The sequence below is a fragment of the Pristis pectinata genome, chromosome 5, assembly GCF_009764475.1.
Source record: "Pristis pectinata isolate sPriPec2 chromosome 5, sPriPec2.1.pri, whole genome shotgun sequence".
Taxonomy (NCBI): domain Eukaryota; kingdom Metazoa; phylum Chordata; class Chondrichthyes; order Rhinopristiformes; family Pristidae; genus Pristis; species Pristis pectinata.
In genome coordinates this window covers 88,347,141-88,363,677 of record NC_067409.1, presented here as the reverse complement: position 1 = coordinate 88,363,677, position 16,537 = coordinate 88,347,141, and the positions used below count along the sequence as shown (strand labels likewise).

Here is a 16,537-nt window from a genome sequence, read left to right as displayed (position 1 = left end):
CGAACCTCCGACTTTTAAATCGCCCGCGCGCTTCCGAGTGACGTCACGTGCCTGCGCAGTCACTCGCCGCTGTCCCGAACGCTAGAAAGAGAAAAAGAAACCTCGCTCGTTATTTTCCGGCACTCTCCGCTCTCTCGTCGCTGGAAAGAAAACTGAAGGCGAACCTCCGACTTTTAAATCGCCCGCGCGCTTCCGAGTGACGTCACGCGCCTGCGCAGTCACTTGCCGCTGTCCCGAACGCTAGAAAGAGAAAAAGAAACCTCGCTCGTTATTTTCCGGCACTCTCCGCTCTCTCGTCGCTGGACTCAATCCATTGATGCAAATCAGAATGGCCTGGGCAGGTAACTCGTAACACATGCCTACAGATAAAAAAACACTCTAAATGCAAGGGTAAATCTACTAATGAAAAAAAATTAACATCAAAACAAAGCCCTAACTGGGATTGGAATTCCTCTCTCATCATGCACATTCCATTGACCTGGGTGAAAGGTTTTACTTGGTGTCAAAGACAAGGTTAAACCAATTGAAACAGGTTGGGCTAAATCAACTGGAATTAGACAATTCGGATTTTACATTGGTTGTATTAAGTGAGAAGGCTCAATCTGGAAGAGGAAATTATAGGGTTTGGGCACCAAGGGACATGGAGGCTGATGAAAATTGGATCAAGGTCAAGAAGCTAGAATCAGAGGAAAGCAGGGATTTGAGGTTTGAGAGCCAGAGGAGATGGCAAGAAATTGCAAAGGAAAGGTCATAGAGAATTGAAAATAAGGGGGTGACTTTGGCACAATACTGGTAATAGGCCTTGGTTTCTGATCTGAAAAAGGAAGCAAATTGGCAAGCAAAGGCAGTGAGCATGAGCTGAGGATGAGTGGTATCCTTAGCTATTAGTATTGAAATTAGTATCTCATCAACTGCCCAGTCAGAAGCATGGTCAATCAGACCACTAAAAAAAACAATAAATCCTCCATCATGACCACTGAAAATATTTTATGAATTAAATATTTGCTTGAAAATGTTAAAGCAATGGTAAGTGAATGCCATTTTGCTATAGGCTGTATAAAAGAGCTAAGGAACAAAATTAGTGTTTTGTAAAGAAAAGTCATGCCAGTGTCATGAAGCATGGAAATGGGCCCTACGGACAACGTCCATAACCAAGGTACCTTCTTGAGTTAGTCCCATTTGTCTGCATTTGACCCATATCCTTTTAAACCTTTCCTATCCATGAACCTCTCCAAATGTCTTTTGGATGTTGTAATTGTAACCACCTTTACCACTTCATTTGGCAGCTTGTTCCATATACCCACCACCCTGTGTGGAACAACTTGCTTTTCAGGGCCCTTTAAGCCTTTCCACTCTCACTTTAAACCTATGCCCCTATTTTTAGACTCCCTACCCTGGGAGAAAGACTATCCAGCATATCTATGCCCCTCGTGATTTTATGAGCCACATAAGATTTCTCACAATCCACCCAATTTCCATGACATTAAAGTCAAAAAGGATATTGAGGAGGATGAATACGGAGTTTTTGCTCTTTCCACGTTTGCACTACCTGGGAAATAAAGTTTACCATCTTGCTGTTAACAACTGCCAAAGAGCAGTGTTTGGCTGAACTGGTATTATCACAGTGATGGTGTTTTCATCAGATACAAATTTAATTAATCCATCTAAGTAGTATTATTGCAAAAATTGGTCAGAACACATGGTTTTGTACGGCTATGTGTACAGGTAGATGGGACCTAAGATTGCAAATCACCTGAAAGGTGGTACTGTTGGGAATGCAAGAGCAAAGTTTAAAATGCCCAGACTTGTAGTTTAGTGTTGAATCAAGGGAGATGACAACATACTTATATGGAAAAAAAAGTGTCTTCAGCCAGCAGCAGGTAACAAACAACAAATCACATTGAATTTTCTCATCAAACGGCTTATGTTCAACTATTCACTGACAGTTCAGTTCCAAATCAGAAAGTCAGCAATCTCAGTTTAACATTTAAATCAGATTGTTTTTTCTTCTGGCTATCAATGGAGAGCCACAGCCCATTAGTTCCAAACTAAAAATAAGCAATTCAAAACCTGGCATTTTAAAAGTGAAAGGAATTGAGAAATATGATTTTAGATTTCAAAATGTTTGATTGTTTCTATTTTAACAACATTGTATACAAGTGTACAAATATTTCTAAGTTGTAGACAATCTAAATCAAAAAAGTGTTCACCACATACCAAAGGTTATTTTATATTGTTGAAGGATCACTTGTATGTCAGCTGCAGTTTTGTTGGATGAAAAAATCCACCATTTCCTTTTAAAATTTTATTTTAAAGTTAAAATATATTTCGACTCCCAACGAGAACTAGTAAAACTTTAGACAAAATGCAGTATTAATCAACAAATATAAAACATATGGAAGACAAATTAACCAGAATTGAGAGAGACATCAACATACAGTTCACATTACCAAACTGGCAGATTTGGATTATGTACAACACTTGATTGGCTGCCACATGAAGATAGGGTAAAAAGGGACAGATACCCTGGTCCCCTTCAGAACCCTCTCTGAAGTCAAACATCATCATTACCCAGCACCATCACCTCCAATGAACCAGCATTTAAAGTTCAGCCCATCAGATCTTGCTATTTACAGTGTGACTCTGCAACACACTGAAGCATTCTAATAGACACCAACAAGGTTACACCATTGTTCGACAAAAGGGAGGAGTAAAAGAAATGAAATTTATGAAATATCTAACAAAAGAATGAAAAACCACTGACAGACTAAAGGATCAGGCTTACCAAGGCAGTATCATGGTAATGAATCATTTCACATATAATGTGCATTATTTTACACTGAAAAGTCTGCTTGAAGTAATGCAGGAAATTATTTGTTGTGTACAATATACACTGTTGTTGAATGCCCTATGTATTTCTACAGATGAATTGAATTATTCCCTTTGTGACAGATACCCAATTTTAATTGCATCTGATGGGGAAGGAGGCAGTCATTTCCTCAGTGAACACCTACACAACTCACGAGGCTGGACACCAACCATGGCACATCAGAGATAATTCATGTCATAAGACATAGATACAAAGAGCTGGATAAACTCACAAATGGAATATTATAATCACTAACATGGAGAACACAACTGCATAGTTCGCAAATCTCAACACTGTTTACTCCATGTGTCAAATGTTTTTTTTAAAAGTTTATGCCTTAAGAAAGCAGATGCACTAAAAGCAGCAGTTGGCTCTTGTTAGAATGTTATTCTACAACTATGCAGCTTGCATCAATCACAGAACAACTTTAGTGACTCAGAAGAATGAAGGGTTGAGATGCGAGGCAGGAGGAAAATAAAACCTTGATGGCTTTGGCTTTGCTTAACGTGCCCTCTTTCTTGGCACTCACATTGGTGAGTTAAACCCCAGATGTTTGTATTATGTTAGCACTGGGGAGGGGAAGATATTGGGGGGGGGGTGGTGGGGAGAGAGAGAGAGGGGGGGAAGATATTGGGGGGGGGGTGGTGGGGAGAGAGAGAGAGGGGGGGAAGATGAGGGGGGAGGAGAGAGAGAGAGAGAGGGGGGAAGATGAGGGGGGGGAGGAGAGAGAGAGAGAGAGAGGGGAAGATGAGGGGGGGAGGAGAGAGAGAGAGAGAGAGGGGAAGATGAGGGGGGGAGGAGAGAGAGAGAGAGAGAGGGGAAGATGAGGGGGGGAGGAGAGAGAGAGAGGGGAAGATGAGGGGGGGAGGAGAGAGAGAGAGGGGAAGATGAGGGGGGGAGGAGAGAGAGAGAGGGGAAGATGAGGGGGGGAGGAGAGAGAGAGAGGGGACGATGAGGGGGGGAGGAGAGAGAGAGAGGGGAAGATGAGGGGGGGAGGAGAGAGAGAGAGGGGAAGATGAGGGGGGGAGGAGAGAGAGAGAGGGGAAGATGAGGGGGGGAGGAGAGAGAGAGAGGGGAAGATGAGGGGGGGAGGAGAGAGAGAGAGGGGAAGATGAGGGGGGGAGGAGAGAGAGAGAGGGGAAGATGAGGGGGGGAGGAGAGAGAGAGAGGGGAAGATGAGGGGGGGAGGAGAGAGAGAGAGGGGAAGATGAGGGGGGGAGGAGAGAGAGAGAGGGGAAGATGAGGGGGGGAGGAGAGAGAGAGAGGGGAAGATGAGGGGGGGAGGAGAGAGAGAGAGGGGAAGATGAGGGGGGGAGGAGAGAGAGAGAGGGGAAGATGAGGGGGGGAGGAGAGAGAGAGAGGGGAAGATGAGGGGGGGAGGAGAGAGAGAGAGGGGAAGATGAGGGGGGGAGGAGAGAGAGAGAGGGGAAGATGAGGGGGGGAGGAGAGAGAGAGAGGGGAAGATGAGGGGGGGAGGAGAGAGAGAGAGGGGAAGATGAGGGGGGGAGGAGAGAGAGAGAGGGGAAGATGAGGGGGGAGGAGAGAGAGAGGGGAAGATGAGGGGGGAGGAGAGAGAGAGAGGGGAAGATGGGGGGAGGAGAGAGAGAGAGAGAGGGGAAGATGGGGGGAGGAGAGAGAGAGAGAGAGGGGAAGATGGGGGGAGGAGAGAGAGAGAGAGAGAGGGGAAGATGGGGGGAGGAGAGAGAGAGAGAGGGGAAGATGGGGGGAGGAGAGAGAGGGAGGGGAAGATGGGGAGAGGAGAGGGAGGGAGGGGAAGATGGGGGCAGGGGGACAGGAAGGTTGGGTTGGAGGGGTGGGGTTGGAGGGGTGAAACTGGATTTCTGCCACAACTACTCTCCAGTTTTAGTATCAGGTTCTTACTGATAATTTAAATGTCAGACCAGCTGTATTCAGGCTAGAATATCTAGATTCCTTTCACCACAATAGGGAAAAAGAGAAGAGTACATGGGCTACTTTTAATAGTCAATAAGATCCATTGCACGTGCAGTGGAATATTTCCTCTTGTGCTCCAAAGGACAAATGCCAGTCCAGTTTGGATGAAGTATTTTGAAATCCTTACTGCATTAAGAAAACCCATTCAACTCACATTGCACAATTTTAACTTCTGTTGCAGCTTGAGGTGATAATTCTCAATCTTTGGCCACAAGAAACAACTTTAAACATGTCTTTGCTAAAGCCTATGACAAAAGTTTACACATGCCTTCCTCTTTCCCCAATACCATCACAACAATGTGAACATTTAGTCAAATTTCACAGCCCAGGGAATCCAACAGTCAACTATTTGTCCAAAGATCACCTGCAATTCTGTAATGTTTTTTTTTGAGAAACCTTTCACCTCCATTTCCCTGGAGATCACTGGGTGGTTAACTTCCATGGCTCATAGGTTTTACAGCACTTTGTCACTGATTAGAATTGCATGTGTACTTGTTTATATGTAATAAAAAATACTTCAAAGCCAAGAATGAAAACCCAAACTATAACAATGACTAAGACACCTTAAAAAATAATAAATTGGGGAATAACAAGGAAAAACATCTTGAAATAAATTGCTGTTTCCCTTAAAACTTTAAAACAGAAACATTTCTGTATTTTCATGATTTGTTCCCCTCAAGACCCCTGTAGAAGTGTTTTATAGAAAACCACAGATATTACTTTCTATACCCTCAAACTTTTTAAATGGAGTGCTCCAATTTTCCACTCTGCAATCAAGGAGGAGCTCCATTGAGGTTCAAATGGCATAACCAGATGACTAGTTGACTAATTAACAGGCTATATGTTTTTGCTGGTGAAGCAATGGGCTGTTGTGCTTAAAACTGTGTTTCTTCTTGTTCCAAGGAATGAGGAGGAATATGGCAAGAGACTGGGAGAGACCCAAGTTTCTGGAGAACTGGATAACGCAAAGGCTTGGGCCGATGGAAAGAACGCCGATTCTGCACCCGTTTGGCTGCTGCAGAGTGCATCTTTGTGTCCTTGCTGATCAATGGCTTCTGCTCCTGTGTCCCTGGGTCCTTTGGACTACTGTCCTCTGCCTCTTCATTGAGCGTCTCAGTGTATTGCACTTTTGCGTCGAGTTCTTTGCTGTCACGACGTGGAAGCTGGTTGTCTTCATTCAGGTTTGCTTCACTAACCTTGTCAACAGGTGCTTTTGAAACAGGTTCAGCAGAATCTTCCTCTTGTGCAGCCACATGTTCTGAAATAGTGGGCACCTGGGTTTCTATGTTTTCCAGTGAGGAATAGCTCTGCACCCAGTTCTTCTGGAGATAAGATGGAAAAACCCTTGAGGGCCTCTCAGCACTAGAATCATTTTGGCTTGCTTGGTCATCTTTCCAGGAAAAGTGTTTCTCATCCAAGTTAGAAGGGCTAGGTAATGGAGGGGGACTTGGGATTGTCTTGGTGTTACCTGCACAAAGAAGAAAGGAGTTGGTGTAGGAAAACAAGATATGGTATTTAATCATTCAGAAGTCGAAAAACCACCTCAGTTTGTTCACAGATTAATTCACCTCAGTCCTCTCGTTTTACTTATTTGTTAATGGGATGTGGATATCATTGGCAATCCTTGATTTTATCTATGAATTTGATATGAATTTCTCATCTATGAATTGAAGAGACAGCAACAAACAATTTGGAGGAACTTAGCGAGTTGAGTAGAATCTTTGGGGTGGGGGGGGGGAGAAGCGGAGGGTGGAAGGAATTGTCAATGTTTCAGGTTGAAACCCTGTATCAGGTTTGAGAGTGGAGAGGGGAGATGGCCAGTATAAAGAGGAGAGGGAGAGTGAGGAGACAGGAGTCTGAGGTGATTGGTGGACTGAGGAGAGGTGAAAGGTGATAGGCAGTTTGCGCCAGGTAGGAGAGGGGAGGGTGGGTGGAGTTGCGAGTTCCTCCAGCAGATTGTTTCTTGCTCCATATTTCAGCATCTGCAGGCTCTTATGTCTTGAACTGAAGAGGCAGTTAAGAGCCAACCACACTGGTGGGACTGGAGTCGCATTTTGGCCAGGCAGGGTAAGGATGGCCGATTTTCTTCTTTGAGAAATTAATAAATCAAGTGGGTTTTGTGATAATCTTAATATCACAGTCACCAATACCAGATTTTATTTTAGAACTTAAAATTTTATTTAATTACTTTAATGTGAATTCCCCAGCTGCAAAATCATGAGCCTGGGATCAGTGATCTAACTGAAATAATGGAAAAACACTTTGGAAGCAACATAGACCAAAAGATTGTCAACATTTGCAAGATTTCCTATAGTTCAGCACTTTCAGAATGTCTGCTTAAAAATAGTTATTCAAAAATCAATGTCATAATGCTTCGAGTCAAACCCAGGTATTAATCCCAAACTATATTCCACATCTTCAGAACTGGCCAATATTAAAATCGATATCAAACCTGTAAAGGTTTGAAATTACAAGCCTTTTGGCTAATCTCAAACAAAAAGTGTTCAGCTAAACCCAAAGAAATCTGGAGTCACTGGAAATCTGCAGGTCTTTTTCAAGGCTTTAATTTAACACAGACTAAGAGCTTCCCAAAATAGAAACTCAATTCATGCTTTGTGTAAAATGCAATTTTCTACAAAAAGGCAGCAATAGCGCAGGGGGAATTAATTTTTTCTGAACGATATTTCACTGTGCCCTTGTTATCAGATAGAAAAAAAATTCTCTGAATTTCCAGCTTCCAATGCATTTTGATGGAGAGTTTGCTCTGAATATTGAATGAGATCAGCCTGAGAATCAGAAAGCTGCAAGATTTTGACAATTTAAAATATCAATAAATCACATATCAGCAACAAAACATTTACAAGGTGGAACTAATAGCAGTCTGAAATACTGGAGGGTTTTAGAAACTCAAAGCATCAGTTTACATCATTATCTGAGATATCTGTATTGTTGAGACTTTATTCAAGTCCAGTATTTTTTCCCCATAGCAAACCACAGCTAAATCTGGGGATAAACAGAAGGAAAGACACAACAAATAGGAAGGAAGAGAATTGTTCTATTAACCAAGTGATAAAAGTGCTAGAGAGAAAATAAAATCAGTTAATAAGTGTTTCAGTGAAGAGTTAATGAACAGGCAATTTAATCAGCAAAGTTCCAAAACAGTGCTAAGTGATAGCAGGCTTAGTGATGGGAGAAAATAGGAAGGTGCACTTCCCATATCCCAAAGAATGCAGATGGATCTCAATCATTTGTCGACAGCTTAAACTTCAAGTTAATAGCCTTGTGCTCAAAATAAAATCTAAAGTGGTGGAATAACCCTTTTGTTCAAATGAATTCTTTGAAGTGTTGATTTCCCTCCTACTTGGTATCGTAAAATTAGAGGGGTAGGTTTGCAAATTGGGTAATGTCAGCGCCAAGGTTGAACTTTCAAGCCACTCAGGTAGCCAGTATCCACTTTAGACACTCAACGAATCAGGCAGTGTGCACCAGGTGCAGAATACAGCTCTCTTCTCTCAAGTGACTAACTCAGCTCTGTGATAAGCATAAGGAGGAATATTTACTGTGCTGTGGTGGTCACTTCACCCTCCCATTCCAATAAACCCCAAAGAAATTGCAGATTATTACAATCTTCTATATAGCCCATATATTCAATCAATAATGGGCTGTCCATTTACCAACTGCTCATATACAGCCATAAGGTATTGACAGATCTGAAAGAAATAAGGAAGTTAGAGAGTTAGGTACGAGAATAGAAAAAGCATATATACAGAAAATGGGAGTAGGACTGCATTCGATAATCTATCAAAAATACAGAAGATCTAAACAATAGGCTAAATTATAAGCTTTGAGATTTGAGTACCATTTACACAAAAGCATCAATTAAAGTTGTTTTAAAATTTTTTTCTAATGCCTTTCAAGTAAAAACAAGACATTTCCTGTTTGCTGACAAAATCTCATATTTCTTACCTTGTACTTTACTGCCCATCTTACATCTATATCCTTTGCCCTAAACTAACAATCAATAAACAGTTTCTATTCAAATTGTCACACCCCTTCTCAATTTTAAACAGTTGTGAAATGAACTCAAGTATTTTCTGCTCCTATTAAAAAAAACACATTTTCTACTTTTTCTTAATATTTGTATTTCTTTATTACCCACAGCTAGCACATGAATCTCTGTTGTACACTCAATGATATCTCAACATCCTTTCTATATACTGGAACCCAACCCTGCACTGAGTCCTACAACTCCACACTGAGTCTCAAGGTTTCAAATAGATACACAATTATATCTGCATTTTTAAATGTCACACCACTTGTCAGAAAGTCTCATTAGTTTAATCATTCGAGGTTTTTAAATAAACTCCAAGTCCTACTCTACCTTCATATTCCCCATTCTTCCCTAAAATTTTAAGTTTTTAAAAATCAAAATTCAACTCCTCACAATCATGAACTTGGTCAGTTTTTTTGATCATGCCACCACTATCAATATGCAACTGCAGCACAAACTGGACTTGGCCTTTTATTTTAGTATCAACTACAAGAATGTACAATATTACTTCTAGTCCCTTGTCCATATCATTGACGTATACAATGAATAGAAGCTACCCCAGAACAGAACCTTCTGTGACCGCACAACTTATTCCAAATACTTTGATCACGTTTTATATTTAATTTCTTCCCTTCAAAGCTGTTTATTACATTTCTCCTGATTCTACACCTCTATCCTCTCCAGTTGTCTCCTCTACGGTGCTTTGTTTCTGAACCACCACCTGCCCACCATTTGTCACCACCTCAAAAGGCATGGTTCATTTCATCAACACAACTTCCCCCTCAATTTATTATTGGCTGTTTAGCATTTTCTCTTAACCTAGATATTCAGCAGCTTCACCTTTTATTTCATAAATAAATCAACCATACATTGGAAATGTTTGCAAGTTCTGTGATTAATGGAAACCAATGGAGATCAAAATGCAATGTTATGCAATGGAGTAACATGGATAATGAAATTACATTGATGATTCAGGTAGGAAAGACAATGGATGTTCCTCCGAGATGTCTGCTAGTAAAAATGAATCAATGGATCGGCTGCTGAGCTGCAAAGGTGTGAGGCGCCTGAAGTTGTTGGGACTCCTTGGAAGCTGTAAACGTGCCCGCTGAGACGGGATGACTGTTTCTTCACTGGACACCCACGGTGGAGTCATTTGGTAAACTGATTGATCCTCCTCAGTAGTAAAGCTTGGATTATCGATTCCTGCAGGATTAATTTAGTTTTGCAAAAATAGATTAGTTAAAAGAATACCTGAGTATTCACAAGTTACTTGTTGGTCCAATCTAATCACATTATGGTCAATCACAAACACTAATATTAGAATCCATGAGAAGACAATACAGCTGTAATGAAAGTGGAAGTTAGAATGCGGCATAGCCCCAACTATACAGAGGATTTGGTTATAGGAAGCAATACTTGACATGCAGCACTTCTAGAGTTTGTGAAAATATGATAGGATGTGCAGATTGGCATCTTCCAAACCCAGTATAATTGCATGGCTTCAGAACTTCCAACATATTAACGTAGGATCTGCCCAAACTGATTGGGTAGCCCTTCAGATTTTAATTATAACCTAATACTTCAGCAACAACCACCAGGAAATTGTAAATTTATGGGGGGATGTGCATCAATGTAAAAATTATTCAACGTTAGCAAAAGCAGTTAAAAACCCCAATAAGGGGAGGTCTCTGAAGCTGTACACACCAGCTGATATTTTCAAATACAACTTTATGACTCAAATATGAGCCATGGAATTATTCATTACTTATCCATTCTGTAGATAAAGTAGATTACCATCTCTCGTTTCATCTGGTTCTGCACTTGGGGCAGTAATTAGGAAACTAATTCCTCCATCCACTGTGTCATAATGGTCCTCTATGTCAGAGTCTGGAAGAAATGGACAGGAGACAACTCTTAAGTAACAAACAAACATCATTCAGGTAGTTGCAAGATCAGTCAATCACTCTTTGGCAGGTGTGTTGGATTTGAAAGCAGATCTTGCAAAATAACAAAATATCTTTGGACTTTTGACAAAATATCTGAGTGAAACAGAATTTACAGATTCAATTCAGCTTCTACAGGAGTCCAAAATGCCAACCAGTTTTAACAGAAAACACAATTTTAATTAATGACTGTTTTCTTCCTCACTTTGGTTCAGAAAACATGAAATGTTGAGCAATAACTGGACATGACAACCAGGGATGGGGGTAGAGGTGCTAAAGCACAATACCGAAACAATTACATGATATGCTGGATCCTTCAAAAACAGACATTTGCAAGATGATTTGCTTGTAGACAGAAGATCATCTATTTTATGTGGGGAACTTAATTTTATTTTGAGAGAGATGGGGTGTTTTACTTTTTCAGCTTACTGCTGCATTGCCACCGAAACCCAGTCAAGTCATGAGTCTGGGATGTTCTTGGCCTGCAGATCTCGGCAATTCAACCCAAATCAAGGAACCAAAATTTTCCAAGAGGGTGTGCCTCAAACAGTTTCTGAACCTTCCCACACGTAAAGCTCCAAGGCCAACTGAAAGTTTCTCTTACTTTGGCAGGAAGGCAAATTTAGAATGGAATGACGCAACTTTACAAGTGGACTGCCTCATGATCCACAACAACCAGAGCAAACTAGTATTGATGTCTATTTTAGGACAAGTTCAGGAGGAAGGAAACTTGCATTTATACAGCAGCTTTCATGAACTCAGTATAGTTTAAAGGAATTTTTGTCAATAAAATCAATTTGAACCTTAACCTCTGTTGTAAAGTAAGAGGTGTATTAATCAATTTGCAGACTGCAAAGTCCCACAGGCAATAAGAGTGATAAAGATCAGATAATCTGTTTAAGTGTTTAAAAGTTAAGGGATGAATATTGGATACCAGGGATCAACTTCCCTGCTCTTCTTCAAAACAACATCATTAGATTTTTAATTTCACCTGAGCATGCAGACAGGGTTTAATTACTTCCTCAAAGTTGACTTCAGTGTCACTAGAACTGAATTCAGAATCAGATTTATTATCACTGACTTGTATGAAGTGAGATTTGTTGTGTTGCAGCAGCAGTACAGGGCAAAGACATAAAATTACTATGAAAGTAAATAAATAGTGCAAAAAAAAGGAACAATGAGGTAGTATTCATGGACCATTCAGAAATCTGATGGCAGAGGGGAAGAAACTATTCTTGAATCATTGAGTGTGGGTCTTCAAGCTCCTGGACCTCCTCCCCAATAGTAGTAATGAGAAGAGGGCATGTCCCAGATGGTGAGGGTCTTAAGTAATGGACGCTGCCTTAAGGCTCTGCCTCTTGAAAATGTCCTCAATGGTGGGGAGGGTTGTGCCTGTGATGGAGCTGGCGAGCTGGCTGAGTCTACAGCCCTCTGCAGCCTCTTGCAATCCTGTATATTGGAGACTCTATACCAGGCTGTGATGCAACCAGAATGCTTTCCACTGTATATCTATAGAGATTTATCAGAGTCTTTGGTGACATACCAAATCTCCTCAAGCTCCTGACAAAGTAGAGCCGCTGGCGTGCCTTCATTGTGATTGCATCAATGTGTTCGGCTCAGAATAGATCCTCCAAGATGTTGACACCCAGGAACTTAAAGCTGCTCACCCTTTCCACCACTGACTCGTCAATCAAGACAGGTGTGTGTTCTCCTGACTTCCCCTTCCTGAAGTCCACAAGCAGATCAGTTTCCATGTTTTTCCTGTGACAGATTATCACCAGCTGGGCCTCAGTACCGCAGGGAAATGCCAGACCCCTCTCAGTAGTCCACACATGGACAGTCATAGCATCAGCTCATTGATGCCACAAGGGCAGATGACCTCCCAACACACTGCATTCAAGTTCAGAACTGACCAGTAGGGTTGCCTACTGCCTGTATTGTAGAAATCTCCCAGAGCGAAAGAAAGGAACGTTGTCCATCCTGTGTGATGCAGGATCCTAGTTTTCCCCGCAAACCAACAGAGGCTGTACGGACAGGGCTGAGTATCCCAGGGATAGTGGCAGTCCCTTTAATATGGCAAGCAGTGTCATTATCTGCCTGGAGAAAGCTGAAACTGAAGACTCAAGGACTTGAGTCCCCATCATCTGCCCAATCCTCAGACAGGGGACCACCTGATGTCAAGATCAGGCACCGGCTTGGACTTGTAAAAGTCTCTCGCTGGAACCAACTGCAATTACAAAGATCATTTTAAAGAGCAGTCGCATGCACAACGAGCTGCAGTATTCTTTGAATTATTGCCCCAGTCCTTCTCCCAGATTTTACCCTCGTTAGAGACAAGTGCATTGTTATTGGGTTCCAAGATAAAGCTGATGCTGCCCAGGACTGTGATTTTGAGGGACAGTAGGGAGGAAACATGTTCAACTTCCTGACCTGTGGGAGTGGAAAAATGCTTACCCTCTGTGATTTAAGTGTGAACAGATAGCTTCAGGAAAGCTTTCAGTTTTTTTTTCTGTATGGCCTTGTAAGTTGCCTTTAGAATTTGTTGGTCAGGAACAGGTAAGCAGCAGATGCTGCATATTATTTTGTTTTCCTCTTTCATCTATTTAACGTTATTTTGTTCAATGTCCACAGTGACAGGAGACAGTTTGGTTCATTGAGTATTGGCTGCTCTCAGGATCTTGTTTCACACTGGAGCTTCTTGTGGCCTCACCCACAACAAGCACTGTCTACAACTTAGTGGAATACAGTATTGGCAAGCTAAATAACCACTCATGAATACAATTGTAAATCGTGGAGTCAACAAAGAGGGGAAAGAAATGCAATAAATAATTACCTTTATCAACATGGAATGCAACAGTGTGTGTTGGGATCTTTCCATTCGACATTGCATCACTGTGCTTCTGTAACAAAACCATTGAAAATACATCAGAAGTCAAAGGGGTACTAAGTTTCATGATGGATATTTGGTTAACATGTTACCTGTCATTTGCTAAGCAACTTGTTTAGAAGTTGTGTCTGCAATCTTGCAAGATGTAGTGTGGAGCAAAGGTCTTTCTTTGGAAAATGGTCAATGCATGCTCCCCTCATATTACCATTTTTGAACTCTATTTGCAATTGGGAACCATGAAACTAAGTGATGACAAATTCAGTGAACAACTAATCAAATGCCTTAGTATTAACCTGCAATAATGGGTGAGAGAGCGTGAAAGGGTGTTTAAAAAGAAAAAAGTATAAATGCCATCAGAAACCACCACAGGAAGGTGATACTTGTCAGAGTGGAAGATTTCTTATCAAACTCTTCTCTTGGGCTAGGAGCAGGAATGTTTCTCACGGCAACTGAAAAAAAAAGGAATTGACCTCCCTCTCCCAAACACCCTGTCAATAGCATTCCAGATTCCAACGATAATATCTTCTGGACGATCAATGGGTTTCACAACCTCCAAAAGATCAGGAGCCATCCAAGAATTCCAAGCAGTGCCGCTTTGTATTGAAAGCTCCACTCAATAGCCAGCCAGCCTAACAATCTGGAAGGCTACAGAGGGACGGAGAAAAATTAAACAAAGATAAATTTGGCAAGATTTCCGTGTCCCTGGCCTTGACAGATTCCCCAGTAAACACAGGTGGCAGCTATTTGGCCATCATACCTGTTCTAGCTTGAAGGAGCTGGAAAGTTAATCTTTTTCCCTTGATCCTTTCAAATAGCCCTGCAATTTTATTCTTTTTCCGAAGTGACCATTGGGTCTGCATCCACCACCCACTCAGGCAATACTTTCCCAGCACTAACTCCACAATGGAAACAAATTGTCCCAACCACTCACTATACACTGTAAGGAAGTTAGGGTTAGCATGTGGGGTTAACACCAAGGTACAATTTACAAAGAATAACATAACTATGTAAAACAAGGCTCTTTTCTCAATGAAAATCCAGCCAGCATGCATTCAGTTTACCTTCTTAGCTGCTTTTTCTTTCTTTAGGTTCCTAAACTTGCTGTTGTAATTGGCTCCAAGCTTGGTAGATTTGAAATTTTCAAGTCTCTTTTTCATGGTGCGCTGGAAAATCTCTTTATCTTGCTTCTCATCTTCATTACGTATTAGTTTATGGCGGCTGTAATTAAGCCTGTACTTTAAAAAGAAACCATTGGGCCAGTAAACATATCATGATTAAAAAGATTTCACAAACTAGCAAGTTGATCACTTCCTCTCTTGTCCAATTAATTAAGCTCATTTAGATTTCATGTTTGATTTTTAAGTTGTGGTGAAATGGCAACTATTTCTCTACAGATATTGCCCAGCCTGCTGAGTATTTCCAGCATTCTCTTTTCAGATTTGATGGTATCAAGGGGTACAGAGCAAAGATCAGTGAAAGATCCACGGGCTGAGTAGCACATACCTGATGCTAATATTTCTCTGAAAGAATGATTTCCAGAAGGAACAAACAAATATTAACAAAAGAAAAAGGTAAGTTGAATTGGAAACTGATTGGCCTGCAAATTACAAATCCTGCACAGAACAGTGGTATCCTTTTTTGCAGCTAACATGTGGTGAACCTGCTATGTTGGTTGGTCATGAATCTCTCCTGTTCAAGCAAAATGCTGCAAGTGTGTTGACTCTGGCTTCTCATGGCAAAAAAAAAACATTGGCAACACAAGTGAAGAGGGGAGAAAGCCCAGAGCAAAATATGAAAGGAACTGGAAATTGCAGAAAAGTCTCATGGCACAGGGCAAGACCACCATCCGCACCAATTGCCCACTGCGTAACTGGAGCTAACCATGAGGCCACCCTAACCTAGGTCCCTGGTTTTTCCCCTTGTATTCTACTTCTGACCACATACAGGGAAAAGCTGGGGTGGAATCTATTCCATTCCAATGAGACAAACCAATGCAACTTCCACATCAATCTAACATCCATAAAACAACACTTGACTGGATAAAAATGTTCTCCCTCTCTCCTACTGATTTGTCAAAACTTCTTGGGGATAATGCAAATGTATATAATGAAACTGTTATTTATTCAGTGACTTTGGATGCAACTTTGCCATATTTGAATTTAGCAGCTCATTGAGCAAGATATAAATAGCATACCGACTAGATACCACACAAGGACATTTTAAACAGAATTCGAAAGAATACTTTAGAATTTAGTAAGCTGCCCCAGCACAGAGGGGGCATCAGTCTGAATGGGGTTGCTTACTCGTTGCCTGGGTTTGTACAAATGTTGCTGCAACATGTGGTGAGTGACTGTTTCCTCACGATCCTTTTGGCTTTTCACCCTGTTTTCAATTGCATGCATGTCCAAGCACACCTCACTGGTACTCTCTCTCCTGAAAAAACAATGATATTTTGTGATAATCATCTTTGCCCAGGTTGGTAACATTTGCCCTCAAGGATGGGTACACTGGACCCTCACTCCCTTTTGCACTTAGTAAATTGAGTAAACATATGACTAACCCAATAGTTAAACATACAATACAAATACGGTTTCAATTCCACAAATTCTTTGGATTGAATAAATTTAACTTATCAAGCCCCATTCAATCTAATTTTTTCTTTCAACCATCCAGAATCGACTCAGCTTTTTCTTCATGGAAAATGAAGGGAATAACATGTTTCCGTGATTTATTCATTGATAACTGTTTTTTATCTTTTGAACAGTTGTCTAATAAATACAATTTGCCTAGATCACACTTTTTTCGATACTTACAGATTAGAAATTTTTTAAAAA

The 16,537-nt window shown here is 41.1% G+C and overlaps 1 protein-coding gene across 1 annotated transcript in view; it reads right to left on the bottom strand.

Moving 5' to 3' along the window:
- Positions 1-6,140: 6,140 nt before the first annotated feature.
- LOC127570615 (sodium/hydrogen exchanger 3) overlaps positions 6,141-16,537 on the bottom strand; it is a 112,735-nt gene continuing 102,338 nt past the window's right edge. Inside the window, exons 12-17 of the mRNA XM_052016334.1 lie at positions 16,007-16,136; positions 14,765-14,938; positions 13,650-13,716; positions 10,668-10,760; positions 9,836-10,076; positions 6,141-6,290 (exon numbers count right to left, since the gene is read on the bottom strand). Of these exons, the coding sequence (XP_051872294.1) occupies positions 6,287-6,290; positions 9,836-10,076; positions 10,668-10,760; positions 13,650-13,716; positions 14,765-14,938; positions 16,007-16,136 (709 nt within the window). The 3' untranslated portion in view covers positions 6,141-6,286. The remainder of the gene's footprint in view (positions 6,291-9,835; positions 10,077-10,667; positions 10,761-13,649; positions 13,717-14,764; positions 14,939-16,006; positions 16,137-16,537) is intronic.